This window comes from Callospermophilus lateralis, chromosome 5 (genome assembly GCF_048772815.1).
Source record: "Callospermophilus lateralis isolate mCalLat2 chromosome 5, mCalLat2.hap1, whole genome shotgun sequence".
In the NCBI taxonomy this organism is placed as follows: Eukaryota; Metazoa; Chordata; class Mammalia; order Rodentia; family Sciuridae; genus Callospermophilus; species Callospermophilus lateralis.
The window spans coordinates 123,542,254-123,561,250 of NC_135309.1; the positions used below are offsets into that span (position 1 = coordinate 123,542,254).

At 35.2% G+C, this 18,997-nt stretch overlaps 1 protein-coding gene across 6 annotated transcripts in view; it reads left to right on the forward strand.

Moving 5' to 3' along the window:
• Slc38a9 (solute carrier family 38 member 9) overlaps positions 1–18,997 on the forward strand; it is a 105,102-nt gene that overhangs the window by 18,663 nt on the left and 67,442 nt on the right. For 5 of the 6 annotated variants that reach the window (XM_076857279.2, XM_076857282.2, XM_076857281.2 and 2 more), the window contains exon 2: positions 875–1,017. In XM_076857279.2, the coding sequence (XP_076713394.1) occupies positions 905–1,017 (113 nt within the window). In that variant the 5' untranslated portion in view covers positions 875–904. Of the gene's footprint in view, positions 1–874; positions 1,018–3,855; positions 3,924–18,997 lie in introns of those variants that run through there. The other variant, XM_076857284.2, reaches the window with a different exon arrangement.

Consider the following 18,997-nt stretch of genomic DNA (forward strand, 5'->3'; position numbering starts at 1 on the left):
AATTGTATTCACAGCTTTAAGTGTACCTTGATACTTTGCAAGTTGGCATGAGCAGTAGCATAGGGTAACAAATTGTTATAATAGCTCCCCCTCCACAAATACTTGCATACACTAATTGCTAAGAAACTTGGCAAGTCCCTTGTGAAAAAGTAAATTACTTTCTCGGTAACTCCAACTCTGGTAGTAAAGCTCTTATTATAAACATTCCTTACTTGGAATGAAACCTAGGCTAGTAAAGCTCTACTATAATCATTCCTTACTTTAAATGAAATCTGGACTTGTCTTCTGTTTCTCTAATACTTCTTAAGGCTTTGTAAACATCAACTCAAATTATCTTGGTATAGTAAATACTCCTAGGGCAGCAACAATTTTCTTGAGTCATTTACACCTCTAGGTTCCGTAACTTGCCAACAAATAATCTGATTTTCCTATTGTTAGTGCTTTCAAAAATTACAGAAAAAAATTCTGTTTTTTTTTTAATTTATAGTGAGCCTAAATAATATAATCTGTTTTATTCTTGGAAATGGAGTGTCCTACTTACTTTTTTTTTTTTTAATTGAGCTGTGAAGTAAGAAGTAACTACATTTCAGACTCTGATAAATATTTCAGGCATATAATTCGTTACAATATCTTTAGCAGCTAAGTGCAATAACTGAAGGCCTATAGTTCCAGCTGCTCTGGAGACTGAGACAAGAGGATCCTAAATTTGAGGCCAGCCTGGGCAATTTTGCAAGACCTCATCTCAAAAAAGAAAAAGAAAAAAAGATAGCAAATTCCTCTACTTTTTCATTTCTTCTCTATGCAAATGTATTACTTATGAAAGTAAAATGTTTTTGAAATTAAACTAAACTGTTATCGTTTCCTGTTTATGTAGGGCTTCCCTAGTGCTTAGAATCTGAGAAAAATGGCAAATATGGATGATGATTCTAGACATCTTCTCAACTCTGAAGTAAATCATGAAATAAATCCTGGACCTATGAATATCCAGTTTGAGTCATCAGATCTAAGATCTAAAAGGTAAGAGTTTAAAATACTTATTTCATATTAGAGTTTTTAATGACTAAAATATAACAAATTATAATCAAGTATATATGAATTTGATTATAAGATACCTAATTTCTTACAGGATTGTCTGTTGTATGTTGTCTGGGAGTGTGACTATTATCTCCTCATACATAAATAAAAATAAAAATATATATTTTTTTAACTTAACTCAACATTTCTGTTGGGGAAAAGAAGGATTGGAGTAAGTTTTACAAAGATGTATATCCCAGGTACTAGACGTAGAACAGTAAAAGTAATGGATGCAGTCTTTACCTTCACTGAACTAAAATGTCAGCAGATAGTTTAAGATAATTTGAGTTTAAATTTTATTTCAGTTTATATCTGGAAAACCCAGAAGAATCTTCTTTCTTTTTAATATTTATTTTTTAGTTGTAGTTGGACACAATATCTTAATTGTTTATTTATTTTTTTATGTGGTGCTGAAGTTCAAACCCAGGGCCTCATCTGTGCTAGATGAGCACTCTACCACTGAGCCACAATCCCAGCCCCACCCCAAGAAGAATCTTCTTAAAAAAAAAAAAAAAAAAAAAAAAAAAATATATATATATATATATATATATATATATATAGAGAGAGAGAGAGAGAGAGAGAGAGAGAAAGAGAATTCAATAAAGTAGTTACTTACAAAATAGGCAAAAATGAATAAACTAATGAGAAAATGTAATGGAAGAAAAGAGAAAATACATTGAAATAATCTTAACAAGAATGTGCAAAATTATGAGAGGAACTTTAAAATTATGCTCCTGAGGGATGTAAGATAATATTGAGTGTATTTCATGAAATTCGAGATACTACTGATTATAAATTGCATTTTAAAAAATATAACACTAAGAAAACTGCTGCCAGTAGCTCTGACGCAGAAATCTTTTAGGACTTAAAATTCTGTTTTGTATTTACGGAAAGAACTCTTAGACATAGTTGGTATTTTATCATTTTATCTCATGCAGTTATAAAAACAAAAATACAAAGTGTATCTGTTAAGATATTACTTACACATCACATTTAGAATCTGATTCTTCTGAATCACTTTTTGACTTGGAATCATCAAAATTGGTGTTTTCTTCCCCCCTCACAGAATTGTTCTTTGTGCCATGAAGAGCCTTGATTATGTCACATTTCTTGATTTTCTTCCAAATTACTTAGGACACTGGTTTTGCATTTTCCTAATCTTACCAGAAGATGTCACAAGAGGTTTTCTAACAATATGATTCACGTTTCTTCCTCCAATGGTCCTTAAATGGTTTGATGACTGAAATGATCAGGGATGGCATTTATCTGTCATGCCATCAGGAATAGTTACTGTCACATAGTTTGCTGACTAACTAATTAAAAATTGTTTTAGATTTTGAGATACATCCTTATTTATAAATGTTTGTGTATATTAGAATTAGTAAAATATGACATGATGAAAAGACAGATTCTACTCTCAGTGCAAAGGCTCTAAAATAAAGATGCCATGCTGTTTACATTTTAATCCATAAATTCAATGTGATTCCTCTTCCCAAATGCCAGCAGCTGTTTCCAAAGTTTATATGGATCAGAAATTTCTCTTTTAAGCACTAATTCACAGTATCAGATTACACATGTATGAGGTAGTTTAGTGTACTCTTTTTTATAGTAGCAGAGATTGAAAGTATCCCAAATGTCTTTTCTTACAGGACTCAATAAATTATGGCATATTCATACAATGGAATACTTTTATCCTATTAGGAGGTGGCTTTATTACATATCAAAATGGAATAAGACTTCAACTTTTTAAGTGAAAAAGGTGCAGTGCAGAGCAATATGTATAGTATGCCACCATTTGGGTAAAAATAAATTAATACATTACATATAATACAACATGTATAAATAAAATCTGAGGAAATAAGTAGAAAACTAAAGAGTGATGCCACCTTAGAGAGAAACCAAATGCTTGAGGTGGGGTCTTATGGCAGATACTGTAGGTTGATACCCAGGAATTATTCAATGCCCCCTTCTCTTCCCTGTCAACAGAATCCTAATTTGGTTAAGAACTGCAGTAATTACCAACGTAGGAGATGGAAAACTGGTTTAAGCTAATCTTGATAATTTTGTTTCCGTTTTCTAGTACTCAGTTTTTTAGTCTTGCATCTAGAGGTGGCAATGTGAAATTTATCAAAGGAGGAAATTATCATTGCCATTCATAGTGGCCATCAAAAAAGATAATGAGGCCTGGTGCGGTGGCACATGCCTGCAATCCCAGCAGCTTGGGAGGTGGAGGCAAGAGGATCCTGAGTTCAAAGCCAGCCTCAGCAGTTTAGCGAGGCGCTAAGCCACTTAGTGAAATCACCCTGTCTCTAATAAGGCTAGGGATGTGGCTCAGTGGTTGAGTGCCCCTGAGTTCAATCCCTGGTACCAAAAAAAAAAAAAAAAAGATAATGAAGTTAATCTTGTGATTTGCACTTCTGTGTTCTAACATCAGGGAATATAAACATTAATGTATGCTGACTGAGTGCTTAGGGTCTCCTTTAAACCTCTAAATTCTATGATAAATAATTGACTACTGTGACAATAGGACATAGGTCATTAATGTACAATTCTATTACAATAAGTTGTCAAGAGTTCAAACAGTTCTCTGAAAATTTGGTTAACAGGGTAGATTAGATGGAAATATATTTTCTATAATGAAATTGAGGCCCCACCTCAATTTTCTATAAAGAAAATTGTCAAAAATGAGAAGGCATCAACTATTTACGAACATGGCATAACTACCTAGGTAAGCATGTTTGTTTTATTTTGTTTTTGTTTTGTTTTGTTTTGTTTTTGTAGTGCTGGGAATTGAACCCAGGGCCTTGAACATGCTAGGCAAGTAGATGAGCTACATTCCCTAACCCTAGGTAAGCATGTTTTAAGGACGGTAGATACACACAGGAACTTAATAATCCTGAGTGCTGATTTGCTTGTGAAATAATTTGCTTACAAAAACATAATCTATTTGATGAGAAAAAGAAATGTGAGTACCATAAAAAATGCTTCTGTTAAAATATGGATTACTTTACTTTGGAAATATAAATAAAACCAGACACATTGAGGGGAAAGTATTTTTCATTAGAAGACCTAGTTTAGACAACTATTTATAAAACTTAAGTCATTTTAGAGTCATCTTACTACTTGGGTATATCTATTTACTTTTTAAAATTAGGATTAATCTAGTTTATCACATATTTGTGAATTGATGGATCAGAAGGTTGTATATACCTTTTTCTAGTATGCATTGCATCAAATACCAGCTAGCTAACATAACATTCATCCTTGTGCTCTCTAAAATCGTCTTTCATATTACCATACTTCGGAAACTTTCTTGCTTGTCAAAGTACAGAAAACATTTGATACTTGTAGATTACTTAGCCTCACCGTAGCATGTGGTTTTCTATCTCTTCCACTAGGTGGCAATCAAAATTTTGTATCTTCAACTATAAAGAATTTTAACAACTGCTATGGACTGCTGGATCTGCTTCTCATTTTGGTAAAACTGGGGTCTGACCTTAAGTGGAAGAAGGAGCTTGTCCTTCTAGAGGAATGACATAATCGTTTGGATCACTTGGGGAACATTTTCACACTATGAAGGTTCACTTCTTACTCAGCATGGTTCCCTTCCTTCTTCAAATTTTTTACCTGGTTTGAGGTGGGATGAGTTATATGGTTGGAGATAGAAAGGAAGGTTTAAAAGTATCCCATGTGAATTTGATATATTTCACTGGCAATTGCCAGTCTAAGAAATTAGTTTCCTACTTTTCCCAGACCACTGGTAACCAAAGATAGAACTGGTATTCAGGATTGCTTCATTTTCTACTGCTGCTCTGGGACCATGCCCTGGGGCAATTGACCATTCCAGCCAGTCTACAAACAAATTGTGAAATGGTTAATTGGGTTTTGAGTTTTAGTCTTTTTAGTCTTCCTGTTTCCTCTTTCCCCACTTTTCTCAGGGCCTAGAACTTTGCATTTTCTTCTCTGTATGCCCAGTATTACCCAAGGCAGGTGTTTACTCAGGCAGGCATAACCCTCTAGGAATGCTTTGTATACCATACTTGTCTTTGGCCCCTTGTTCACCAGAGCTTATCTGCCCTGTTTTTCTAGGACTCTATTGTCAGCTTGATGTTAGAATGCAAAACAATCTGATGTGTCGGAGACTTAGTCTCTTACTTTCCTGTGGCTGTTTGCATTCTAAAATAGAGTGTCCTGGATATATAAAATCCTAACCTAAAGATTCAAGATTTTTCTAATTGGTAACATTTCAAGTGCTTTGATAAACCATTTTGAGGTAAAGGAGATATTTAAAATAGATAGCATTCCTCATGCCCCTCAAACATACAAGGTATGCTATGACTTTTTTTTTTTAAATATCAGCTAGTCTATGCATCTGTAAACTGTTCTCTTGTTTCACCTGCCATGTACTGTAGAGCACGCACTGTAGAGCAGCCTGAATTGACTCCTTTTGGTATTTGTAGCCCTAAAAAAAACCGAAACAAACAAACAAACAAAAAACAAAGAGGATAAGACAAAGGAGGTTTACTAAGGCAAAGTGAGGAGTTCGTCTAGCAATTAGGTAAAGGTAGAATCTGATTGGAAGCGACTTATTCCCCAAGTTATCCAAATGATTATGTCATTCCTCTAGAAGGACAGGCTCCTTCCTCCATTTAAGGATAGACCCCAGGATTATTGATTTTATAGTTGGTAGTTATATAGATAAACAATAAAGGATGGAAACGTTTGGGCTGGGAGTATTGTGTAGCTCAGTGTTAGAATGTGTGCTTAGTGTGTTCTCGGCCCTGAGTTCCATCCCCAACACCAAAAAAAAAAAAGAAAGAAAATAAAAGTTGTTGTTGTTTTTTTTTTTTTTCCTTTTTCTTTATTGGAGGTCTGATCTTATTTGTTTATTATTCTTAAAAATTCTAATTTTTAACTGGTCTCAAACTTAAAAGTAGAAACCCTCAGGATAGCCTGTGTCTCTTGGCAATCTGTTCCTATTCTTTTCTTTAGCTTCTTTCATTCTTTTGGCCAAAGTTAGCATATTTTTCAGACTTCTCTTTATCCTTCTTAATATGCTGTTTCTTTAGAGTAATATGCCAGTGATTGTGTTACAGGATACATGGGGTGACAACATCCTGAATCTTCAGTGCTTTGGTCCTGAGTTTCTTACCTTCCTTGTTTAAGGATATTTTTAAGTTTGCAGATTCTACCAGCTCTTTGGGTCCTAGACCCAAAAGACAAGGCACGTGTTGCACTATTCTTTTTTCCCAAAAGAATTCTCTTTTTGCTGAATGCCTAAATAGGACAATCTTGGCCTTGTTGTTAGAGATGCCTTAAATCTAAATATGACTTTGTTAGATTAGGATTTTTTTTTTTTTTTTGTACCAGGGATTGAGCCCAGAAGCACTTAACTACTGAGCTACATCCTCAGAACTTTTTATTTTTTATTTGAGACAGGGTCTTGCTACGTTGCTTAGGCCCTTGCTAAATTGTTGAGGCTGACTTTGAACTTGAAATCCTCCTACCTCAACTTCCCAAGTCATAGGGATTATAGGCGTGCACCACCACACCTGGCTTAATTATTTTTTATTACACTGGCATCTTCTTGTTCTCTCAAATTCTCTGTTCTTATAATGTTTTTCCTTTTGCCTCTCGTTCCAGATATCTTTGTTTATTCACTGTCCTCTCATATCCATATCTGCTTCCCTGAGTTGCATCTCTCTTTCCTAGATATGTCGGTTGTGATTTACATTTTGTTTACTTGCCTAAAAGTTAGTCATATTTTATCTTCTTCTCTCTCCCTTTCATTAATATTATTTGGAGAAACCTGAAGAAAGGAGAGAGACTATTTGGATTTGACTAGTGCTCATTAGAGCCAAGTCAAAAGTATGTTTTCTAGGTGGAAAGGGAATGAAGGGTTGGTTTACGTTCTTTCCTTTTATATTCAATATTATATCTAAGTGTGTGTGTGTGTGTGTGTGTGTGTGTGTGTGTGTATAATATCAAACAGGTTTTACTATTATAGTACTATATATATATTTTAATTTTTTAAAGTTTTATTTGGACACAATACCTTGATTTTATTTACTTGTATGTGGTGCTGAGGATCGAACCCAGCTCCTTGCACATGCTAGGCGAGCACTCTACCGCTGAGCCTCAGCCCCAGCCCATTACTATTTTAGTACTATAAATACAAAGAAGCCAATTTTAAGATATAATAAATGATTTGAGACTTATTTTAACAAACACTTAAAAGCAAATATCAAATATTAAATTAATGAAGTCACCTGAAATAGAAGAATCTCGTTTAAGCCCACTGGCTATCTATAGCCCAATGATAAAGAACTGATGTTATGAAAATCACATATCTAAGCTGGACACGGTGGCACATGCCTGTAATCACAGTGGCTCAGGATGCTGAGGCAGGATGATCATGAGTTCAAAGCCAGCCTCAGCAAAATCAAGGCGCTAAGAAACTTGTGAGACCTTGTCTCTAAATAAAATACAAAGTTGGGCTGGAGATGTGGCTTGGTGGTTGAGTGCTCCTGAGTTCAATCCCCGGTACTCAAAAAAAAAAGAAAAAAAAAATCACAGATTATATATCTTTGGCTTTCCTGTTCTTATACTCTTTAAAAATTTTTTTTTTTTTTTAGTTCTAGATGGACACAATATCTTTCTTTATTTGTATTTATGTGGTGCTGGGGATCGAACCCAGTGCCTCACACATGTGAGGCAAATGCTCTACCACTGAGCTACAACCCCAGCCCCCTGTTCTTATACTCTTATTCTGAAACTGTACCCCAAAGTCTATTATTTCTATTACCTCTTATATTAATATTTTCTCTTACAATCTATTCTTTATTCTCTTATCATAAGATATGATTTCTAAGGTCGTATTAGAAAACAAGTGAATGCCCTTACAATTCAAGTTAGGAACTATATTTTCTGTGAAATAACAAGAGAATTGTTGCTTACTTATGAAAAGGCCTGATTTGCTAGGAATATGGCATAGTGGTGCATACTTGCCTATCATGTCTGAGGAACTGGGTTTGATCTCCAGCACCATAACACACACACACACACACACACACACACACAGCCTGTTTATTTGTAAGAACATCATATTACCTCTCTCTCTTTTTTTTTTTTTTTGCTTTAGTAGTGTGCAATTTATCTTGTGTTATCACTACTTCTATTAAATACTGCTCACTCACTACAAATAGAATCAGGCATTGAACTTCTACATATGTTTATGTGTAGCTATGCTGTGGCATCTACATATTAAAATATTTATTATTTTATTTCTCTTTTATCATTAGAGAACTATTTTTATTTTAATACCTATGCATATATATATATATATATATATAGTATATATATCATATGTATATGTATTTTTTCTATCACTCTTATTAAGGCTGACACGTAGGATATAAAGAATAATTATTTAAATAATGGCAAATGCATGTAATACTACCAACTCTAGAGGCTGAGACAGGAAGATTTTTAAGTTAGAGGATAACCTCAGCTTGTAGCAAGACCTTTCTCAAAATATAAAGGATTGAGGATATAGCTCAGTGGTAAAGCACCCCTGGATTCAATCCCCAGTACCAAAAAAGAAAAATAGAATAATTACTTGGGGGATTGGGGGGTCGGGTTGTAGCTCAGTGGTACAGTGCCTACCTAGCATGTGTGAGGCACTGGGTTCGATGCTCAGCATTACATATAAATAAATAAAATAAAGGTCCATCATCAATTAAAAAAATTTTTTTTTTTAAAAAAAGGGCTTTGTCCTTGTGTATTGCTGGTGGGATTGAAATCTGATGCAGCCATTTTTTTTTTTTTAAGTTTTCTCTCTCTTTATTTATTTATTTTTTTAGTTGTTAATGGACTTTTATTTTATTTATATAGTGCTGAGAATCAAACCAAGTGTCTCTTACATGCTAGGCAAGCGCTCTACCACTGAGCTGCAGCCTCAGCCCCTGATGCAGCCATTTTTTAAAAACAATTTTATGATTCCTCAAATTGTTAAATATAGTGTTTACCACATGACTCAACATTTCTACTCTTAGGTATCTAACCAAGAGAATTAAAGCCATTGAGACAGAAAGCAGACAGTGGCCAGGGGTTGGGGACAGAGGAAAATGGGGTTTGGGGTTTCTTTGAGAGTGATGAGAATGTTCTAAAGTTAATTGTGATGGTTGCAAACTCTATGAATGACAGATTAAGAAATTTAGATCAACCACAAGTTGCTGAGAATAAAAAAGTTGTCAAAAAAAAATTTTAAATGTTCTTGAAGACATGGGAGAACTAATAAAAGAATGAAAGAATGCTGTAGTCTAGAGCAGGACAAAGAAGGAAACCCAGAAAGAGAAGCCTAGCATTTCTTCAAGAATGTCTGCCAATTACAGTCTTTAAGCTGAGAGGCTTAAAACAGAACAGAGCTTTTGAAAGCCTTAAAGAGATAGAGGGAAAAAAATTGGAATCTAGGGCCCATTGTGGTATATATGTGTATTAAGAATTATAATGCCAAAAAAAAGACAGTACATGTATAATGGCATAATTTGGCATGAACATACTTTATACACAGAGTTACGAAAAATTGTGCTGTAAATGGGTAATAATGAGTGTAATACATTCCACTGTTGGTCATGTATTTAAAAAAAAAAAAAAAAGAGAGTAAGTCCCATGTAAACTGGATTAAAAGCCCAAATGGTTACAATCTAGAAATATTGAGTGAATTCAAAATGGCCTTGGATTGCAAGTATAGCTCAGAGGTAGAGTCCTAGCTTAGCAGGCATGAGGCCCTGGAATGCAGTCTCAGCACTGCATAAAAGGAAGAGGGAGAGAAAGAGAATGGATTTCTTCCAGGGACTAAAGCCCAATATTAACTCATCTAAATTCTTAAAAAGTGGATTAAGGTAAACTAGGATTGTTTCTGTCTCAAAGGGCTACTAAAGCAAATGTGAATTAATTTTCTCTAAAGAAAATATTCTAGGATCAAATTATTTATACAGTTTTTCATATACAATATCAGAAATGTAATTGAAAATAGCCAGGCATAAGAGGAGACAAGACATCATGATTGGAAATTAAAAAAGACTCACATAAGTGATCCAGATAATGGAGTTAACAGAAAAGACTTAAACACCCTCCAATTTATTCAGGGAAACAAGAGTGAGAATTTTGGTATTTGTTCAGGGAAACAAGATTGAGAATTTTGGTGATGACTACAAATATAAAATCCATAATTGTGGAAAATATTAAGAAAAGAAATCTAATGGATGATTTTATTTTCTTCAATAACTTATATGTTGTCTGCAGTATAGGCAATTTATTAGTTTTCTAAGGAGAACAAATTTATTAAAAAGTTGAACATTTCTATAATTTAAGATACCATATATAAGATAAAGAACTCATTTGCTTAAAATTAGTTAAATTGCCTAATGCTTCTTAGGATGATTTAAAAAAAAAAAAGTTGTTTTTTTTTTTTTTTTTCCTCAGTTGGGGAAGCATTTAGGGGGAGGATTATAAAAATTCATTTCCAGAAAAAAAACCTAGAAGCATGAAAAAATATAATCTCATCACATAGAAGCAAATGTTAAAACCTTCCTCCTAAACTAGACATAGTGACTCACTCCTGTAATCCCAGCTATTTGGGAAGCTGAGGCAGGAGTATCACAAGTTCAAGGCTAGTCTGGACAACTTAGCAAGACCTTGTCTCAAAATTTAAAAAACAGTTTAAAAAGACTGGAGATGTAGTTCAGTGGTAGATCGCCCCCTGGGTTCAATCCCCAATACCCAAAACAACAAAACAAAAAACCCCACAAATACCTTGCTCCTTGCCTTCTGTTTTTAGATGAGGTCACATAGTATAGAAAATTTAATGTGTTACTTGTCAGTTTAATTTATATTACATGGGGGTGTTTTATTTCTATAAGTTATTACCTAGATGTCTGTCTGCCTGCCTCCTTTTCTTTCGTCCTGTTTCCCCCACCTCCCTTTCTTCCTCTTTTCATTCCTTCCTTTTGTGAGCAAATGTTCTTTTTTTTTTTAAAGAGAGAGAGAGAATTTTTTAATATTTATTTTTTTAGTTTTCGGCGGACACAACATCTTTGTTTGTATGTGGTGCTGAGGATCCAACCTGGGCCGCACGCATGCCAGGCGCGTGCGCTACCGCTTGAGCCACCTCCCCAGCCCGAGCAAATGTTCTTTAAGCTCCTACTATGTACCAGACACTTGGCTCAAACACATTTCCTCCCTTTAGCAAAAAGAAAGCACTTTGATGAAAGGTTAAAGATATTTGGGGGGAAGATAGCTGTGTATGTATGTATGTATGTGTCTATCTAGATTACCTCAGAACTCATTTTTCAGGGGAAAAAAAATCTTTTTTTTTTTTGGTACCATGGCTTGAACCCAGGGGATCTTAACCACTGAGCTACATCCCCAGCTTTTCTATATAAACGTGTGTGTGTATAAATATACACTTTTTTAAAATTTTTTTTTATTTTAGAGACAGAGTCTTGCTAAGATGCTTAGGATCTCCCTAAGTTACTTAGGCTGGCTTTCAACTTGAGAGCCTCCCAAGACTATTGGATTATAGGCATGTGCTACCACACCTGGCCTATTTTTTAAAAACATACTATTTTAGGGGTTGGGATTGTGGCTTAGCTGTAGAGTGCTTGCCTAGCATGTGTGAGGCACTGGGTTTGATTCTCAGCACCACATATAAATAAAAAAATTAATTAAATAAAGGTCCATTAAACAACTAAAAAAAAAGTATACTATTTTAATGGGCTGGGGTTGTGGCTCTATGGTAGAGCACTTACCTGGCACATGTGAAACACTGGGTTCGATCCTCAGCACCACACAAAAATAAATAAATAAAATAAAGGTATCGTGTCCATCTACAACTAAAAAAAAAAATTTAAAATATATACATACTGTTTTAGGAAAAATACTAATTGTTCTCATTATCATTTTGAGCCAGCATTGCTAAAAACCTTGTATTACCATAATCCTATGAGTGTTCTACAGGTTCTGGCTGAGTTCAATCTGAAGTGAACCAGGGCCATTTGTTGTACTTGTTCTTGGGGGTGGGGTTAGAGTCTGGTGCTGTGCAGGTGCTGCCTTGCATAAGAACATTTGTTGTGTGTGTTGTTTTGGCTGAAGTTGTTCTTTTGTTAGGCTTTTGTTTTATTTTGGATATGCAAGAGGCAGATTTTGCAAGGGATTAACTGGATGGGGTCTAGGAACATCTGGTCATAAACATTTCTAAAGGAAAAACCTACTCAGCTGCTCCCTGACATAGATCTGATAAGAAGAGCATGAAGGAAGACTTTTCTCCAGCTCTTAAGTCCCTAAGACCTTTAGTGGTCTAGGACAAGGACTAACAAATTTTCTCAATAAAGGACTAGATAGTAAATATATTAGACTTTGTGGACATATGGACGTAACTTTGCCATTGTGGGATGAAATCTGCCACAGACAGTACATAATTGCCTGGGCCTGGCTGGGTTTCATTAAAACTTTATTTCTGAAAATAGGCCATGAGTCCATATTGGTCGCACTGGGCTATAGTCTCCTGATCTGCTAGGAGGAACGGCAGGAGCTCAAGAATAAACAACCATAGGGTCTGATATTGCTGTGACCCCTAGGAATACCTCTTGACTTGTTTCTGGAAGAAGTTAAAAAAGTAAGATCCACTCACCTCAATTTCACTTCACATCACAATTGCTTCTAATAAAATCATTCTGATCAGAATAGATCTACAAACAACAAAACAATGTATCAATCCTTAGCCTTTTTGTAAACTTCATGCTCTTGAAGCAAACCTAGAATCTTTTGGCAAGGTAATTCAAAGATTTTAATTGCCATAAAACCTAGAGATAGGCTAAGAAAAATAGATAAGAGGAAACTGCTAGGTTTTAAAGAATAGCAAAAAGTTTTGCAGTCAGATTTGTCCTAAAGAATCATCGAAGCTGGGTACACATTAGTAAACTCAACTATTCAGGAGGCTGAGGCAGGAGGGTCACAAGTTCAATGCCAGCCTGGGCAACTTAACAAGACCCTGTTTCATAATTAAAGGAAAGGGAAGAAAAGGACTGCAGACATAGCGTAAAGGTATGACCTTGCCCAGCATATGTAGACCCTGGGTTCTATCCCCACGATGAAAAAAAAAAAAAAAAACACTAAAATGTCAGAAAGAAATTGTCGTAAGAATTTTTCTGTATTAAGAATTCTTTTCAGCCAGTTGTGGTGACATGTTCCTGTAATCCTAGTGACTGGGGAGGCTGAGACAGAAGATCAAAAATTTGAGGCCAACTTCAGCAACTTAGTGAGGCCCTAAGCAATTTAGTGAGAACCTGTCTCAAAATTAAAGATATAACTGCTAGGGATGTGGCTCAGTGGTTAAGTGCCTCTGGGTTTAATCCCTAGTACCAAAATAAATAAATAAATAAATAATAAAACCAGTTGAATGTGTGGCTCAGTGGTAAAGCACCCCAGTTTAAAAAAAAAAAAAAAAACCTTTCTAAACATCATCTTAAATAAACTTGTATTCTTTACATGTAAATCATTTCACCAATATAGTTTTTGTTTTGAGGGGTTTTGGGTGGTGGTGATGGTAATGGGGTTTTTTGTTTGTTTGCTTGCTTGTTTGTTTTGCAATACTGGGATTGAACCCAGGGGTGCTCTACCACCGAGATGCCTCCCCACTCCTTTTAAAAAGTGTTTGAGACAAGCTTCTTGCTAAATTGCCCAGGCTGGCTTCAAACTTGGAATCCTCCTACTTCAGCCTCCTAAGTCACTGGGATTACACATGGGTACCACTATGCCTCACTTAACCCTATGTTTGAATATTAAGCCATTTCCAATTTTAATTAGTTTAAATTCTGTGATTAGTAGTTTCTACATAATTTTAATACCACATTTTGATCTCAATTCTTAAAGGATAATAAACACTATTAAGGTTCTTGATATATAGAGCCAAATTGCCTTCTAGAAAGAGTGTACCAGTTTATACTCCTACCAGCCACTTGTAAAAGTTCCTATTTCAGTATATACCCTTTCTAGCACTGTTTGTTTTCTTTGTTTCCTAAAATATTTCTTGTATTTTGCTTACAAACTTTTTTCAGTATGTAAAAGTTAGTTGATAGGAGCCAGTTGGCAGGGCAGGATTCACCTTGGACTCTTGCCTTAACTGGTCTGTAATTTTTTCTGGGTCTGGTCTGCTCAATAACATGCCATGCAACTAGCAGTGGGTTCTGGTCGGCCTTCTATAATATTTGCTATCTGAGTTGAAAATACATGCATCAGCTGTGCACAGTGGCACCCACCTGTAATCCCAGCAGTTCTGAAGACTGAGGCAGGAAGATCTCGAGTTCAAAGCCAGTCTCAGCAATGGCAAGGCGCTAAATAACTCAGTGAGACTATGTATCTAAATAAGATACAGAATAGGGCTGGGGATGTGGCTCAGTGGTCAAGTGCCCCTGGGTTCAATCTCCAGTACTCCACTCCCCCAAAAAAGAAAATACATGCATCATCACCTGGATGGCCAGGTTAAGTTGACTGTTTGTTTTTAGTGTCTTCTGTAAAGCAGAAGTTCTCTTAGTCCATCTACCTTCTTTGATAGCCATGATGAAGGCTTGGCATATAGAATCCATTTCTTAAGGGTCTATAAAAAGCAGAAATCTATTTTCTCACAGTTCTAGAGGCTGAGAAGTTTGAAATCAAGGCACCAGCTTTTGGTTTGTTTGAGGGGCCTCTTGCTGCATTTTTCAGAAAAGCTGAAGAGCAAGCTAATCGAATGCTGTGTGAAGCTTCTGTTAAAAAGGCTTTGATATTAATGAGGGAGGTGCCCTCATGGCCTCTTCACCTCTTACAGGCCCCACCTCTTACCATCACATTGGCAAACCTGAATTTTGAAGGAGACACATTTAAACTATAGCATTTTATGAGACAAATATGAGTTGCCACACCCCGCCCCCGTCTGTTTAGAGAGTATATGTAGGTTTCTTTTTATTTGTGTATTTTCAATTTCTAGATAATTGAGATGACAGAAGCAGAATGGACATGGTGGCACTTACTTAGTAGTCCCAGCTACTTGAGAATTGCTTGAGCCCAGGAGTTGAGGACAGTTTAGGCAACATAGCAAGACCCTGTGTCCAAATGAAATAAAATAAAAAATAACATAATAAGACAAAAGCCATTTTTGTACTTATTTGAACAATCAGATATGTTTATTAAACATTTCTTTCTCTACATATAATATTTATTGAATTTTTTACCTTTTCATTATCTTTTTGGTTTATAAGGAAAGGAAATTTTAGTTGAAATGCTAGCCTGTCGTTTTTCTTATTCCTTACTTTTCTTTTTTCCCATGGGGAATAGTTAGTTATGAAACTGGACATTTTATCTTTTTCAGAAATTCTTCTGGTAGATTGTGTAAGAGGGAGGGTAACAATTGGCATGGCATTGCTGGCTGAAGCCCTTTGTTAGGATTAAAACAAGTTCTTCATTTCAGGATATTGTTAATACTACTCTTATTAATTATTATACTTAAGTAAATTGAGACAATTTATGATTTATTTTGGCATTCTCTAAAGTGGATAAAGAAGCAGCTGCTTGGAGAACTGTGCCCTCTTGGGAAATTTCCCACATTCCTAATCTTTTGTGGAATGTCACTCATCATGTCCTCTTTGGAACTGCTCTTTCTGAACTGAAGATGAAATGGAGTGACTGTGTTACTCTTTATATTAACTTAGAGAAAAACTGAAGAATTGTTTGTTGGTATTTACTTGCAAGTACATCTAGTATCTTAACTTGATTGAAATGTTCCTAGTATTTACACAATTCTCTAATCCTTATCCAGTGTTGATACTAAAAAAGAAAACAGAAAAACTGAAACCTTGCATTTCTTTTACTGATCCTTTTGTTGGCCATAAAAGAAAAGATTATTTGTCTTTGGCACAATAGAATTAAAACGATAATTAATAGAAATTTTAAGAAAGAAAATTTGAAAGCATGAATTGCATTCAAAAGAATCTCAAAACTCATTCTTAAAGGAATTTTCAGGTCAGGTTCTTCGTGTTTTTGAAGATGTTTACTTGCAGCTAAATAACAGCATAAAATTCTAAAATAGGGAACTCATAACCTTCAATCCAGGTGTTTATCAAATTTAATTTTTTCTCAAATTTTTCATCATACACTCGTCTCAGTTAAAAAAAAAATAATAACAGTCTAAAAATGGGACTGCATATGTATGTATGCATATTCATTTGCAAACTATGTACATATATTTATTTGTATGTTTCCTATTAAAAACACATAATAATGAAAGTTTCAATAAATATTTACTACCAGTGCAGTAAAATTTCTGTTTTCACTTTATAATACCAATAATAATTCAGTATGCTTTCTTTTTTTCAATTTTATATTTTGTCATACAGCAATTCAGACCAATTTGAAGTTTACTTCAGTTCATCCAACAATTATATGAAAAATTTTGTTGAAATTTTCCTAGTCAATTTTTTTTTGGGGGGGTGGGGGGGGAAATACCAGGAATTGAACCCAGGGACACTCAATCTCTGAGCTGCATCCCCAGCCCTGTTTTGTATTTTTTTAGAGACAGGGTCTCACTGAGTTGCTTAGCACCTCAAGATTGCTGAGACTGGCTTTGAACTCATGATCCTCCTGCCTCAGGCTGCTGAGCCGATGGGATTACAGGCTTGCGCCACCACACACAACCTAATAGCATGTGGTAATTGCGGTTCTGGTTATCTATGTTCCGATATACCATGCTATTTCTAAAGCTCAAATTACTAGTGTTTTTGTTGATTCAATACTGTTAATTTGTAAACAACCATTGTTTTTTTTCAGCTTTCTTGGCTCTCTTTCCAGTCCCCCAGCCTCTTCTCCTCTTTTCCATTTCTGTGCCTTTCTCTTCATTCTTGACACCTCCTTACTCTATTTTATTGCCCAGTTCCAGCAACGATGTCCTTGATAGACACACACACACACACACACACACACACACACACACACACACACAAACACACACACACATTGATTTAGAGGGAATCCTCAAAAGGTAGCAGATCTCTCTGCTGGAGAAATGAGAGAGGATTAATGGACAGAATCGCCCTTTCCAAATTAACTGGTAGAGAAATCAAAGCTGCTACAACTCGCATTCTCCACAGAGTGGAAGAGCTGCCTCACTGGTCTGAAAGCTCCACAGCAGGAGCACTGAACACTTCAGGAAGGTCCTAACGCCTTTCTGTGTCCATTCCTTCATGGTGTCAGTTTGTAAGTCACACTGGGCAGAAAAATACAAAAGTGAAAGAAGCATTGGCTACATCTTGAAAATATATTAGAATAAAAACTGTTTAGTGTTTGTTTTTATATATTAATGTTTTATTTGATACTTTACAATGTTTGTAAGTCTCCACATTTGAAATATATTGAATATTTACTTCACTGATTTTAAAACATTTTATACTTGAGAATACTTTTGTGAGTGCATGTGTGTATATGGTACTAGGGGTTGAACCTAAGTTACTTTACCACTGAGCTATATCCCCTGCCTTTTTTTCTTTTTTGTAGTTGTAGATAGATAGCATGCTTTATTTTGTTTATTTTTATGTGGTGCTAAGGATGGAATCCAGTGCCTCATACCTGCTAGGCAAGTGCTCTGCCACCAGCCCCAGCCCATTTTTAATATTTTATGTTGAGAGAGGATCTTGCTAAATTCCAGAGGCTAGCTTTGAAGTTTTGATTCTCCTGCCTCACCTGCTGGAATTACAAGTATACACACACTACACATGAACTGAACACTTAATTAAAATATTTGTATTAATACATACATTCATGAAATAAACACCAAGATACTAGTAGTTCCATTTGTTTTATTACTTTATTCCTTTGATTTCTTTGTTATGTGTGATAACAGATTCAAAGGCCATTTAAATTCTTCATTTGAAAGTTTTAGTTTAGAAAATTTTGAATCCATGCATACTCAATATTGTGGATGTAAGTTTTTATTAGTGACAGACATCATTTCCAGCAATAATTTCATGTAACAATGGAAATATTTTCAAACATCCATTATCAAAATGTTCTGTGTATAACATGAGTTTTTTTTAAAAAGCAACTACTTTCTCAATTACTATTAAAATATCATTTTTATTTTGAGAAGGATTAAGAATGTGGGGTTATTTGGTTTGGGTTTGTTTTGTTTTTGTTATCTGCCATGTACTTATTAGCATACTGTTTGTAGCCATGTGTCATTATAAAAGAGATCAGCCAATTTAGAGCAATTTTCTTTTTTTTTTTAATTAATTTTTATTGTTGGTTGTTCAAAATATTACATAGTTCTTCATATATCATATTTCACACTTTGATTCAAGTGGGATATGAACTCCCATTTTTACCCCGTATACAGATTGCAGAATCACATCAGTTGCACAACCATTGATTTACATATTGCCATTCTGGTGTCTGTTGTGTTCTGCTGCCTTTCCTATCCTCTACTATCCCCCCTCCCCCCTCCCCTCCCCTCTTCTCTCTCTATCCCCTCTACTGTAATTCATTTCTCCCCCTTATATTTTTCCCCCCTTCCCCTCACTTCCTCTTGTATATAATTTTGTATACCCCTGAGGGTCTCCTTCCATTTACATGCAATTTCCCTTCTCTCTCCCTTTCCCCCCCACCTCTCATCCCTGTTTAATGTTCATCTTCTTCTCATGCTCTTTGTCCCTACTCTGTTCTTAGTTGCTCTCCTTATATCAAAGAAGACATTTGGCATTTGTTTTTAAGGGATTGGCTAGCTTCACTTAGCATAATCTGCTCTAATGCCATCTATTTCCCTCCAAATTCTATGATTTTGTCATTTTTTAATGCAGAGTAATACTCCATTGTGTATAAATGCCACATTTTTTTTTTT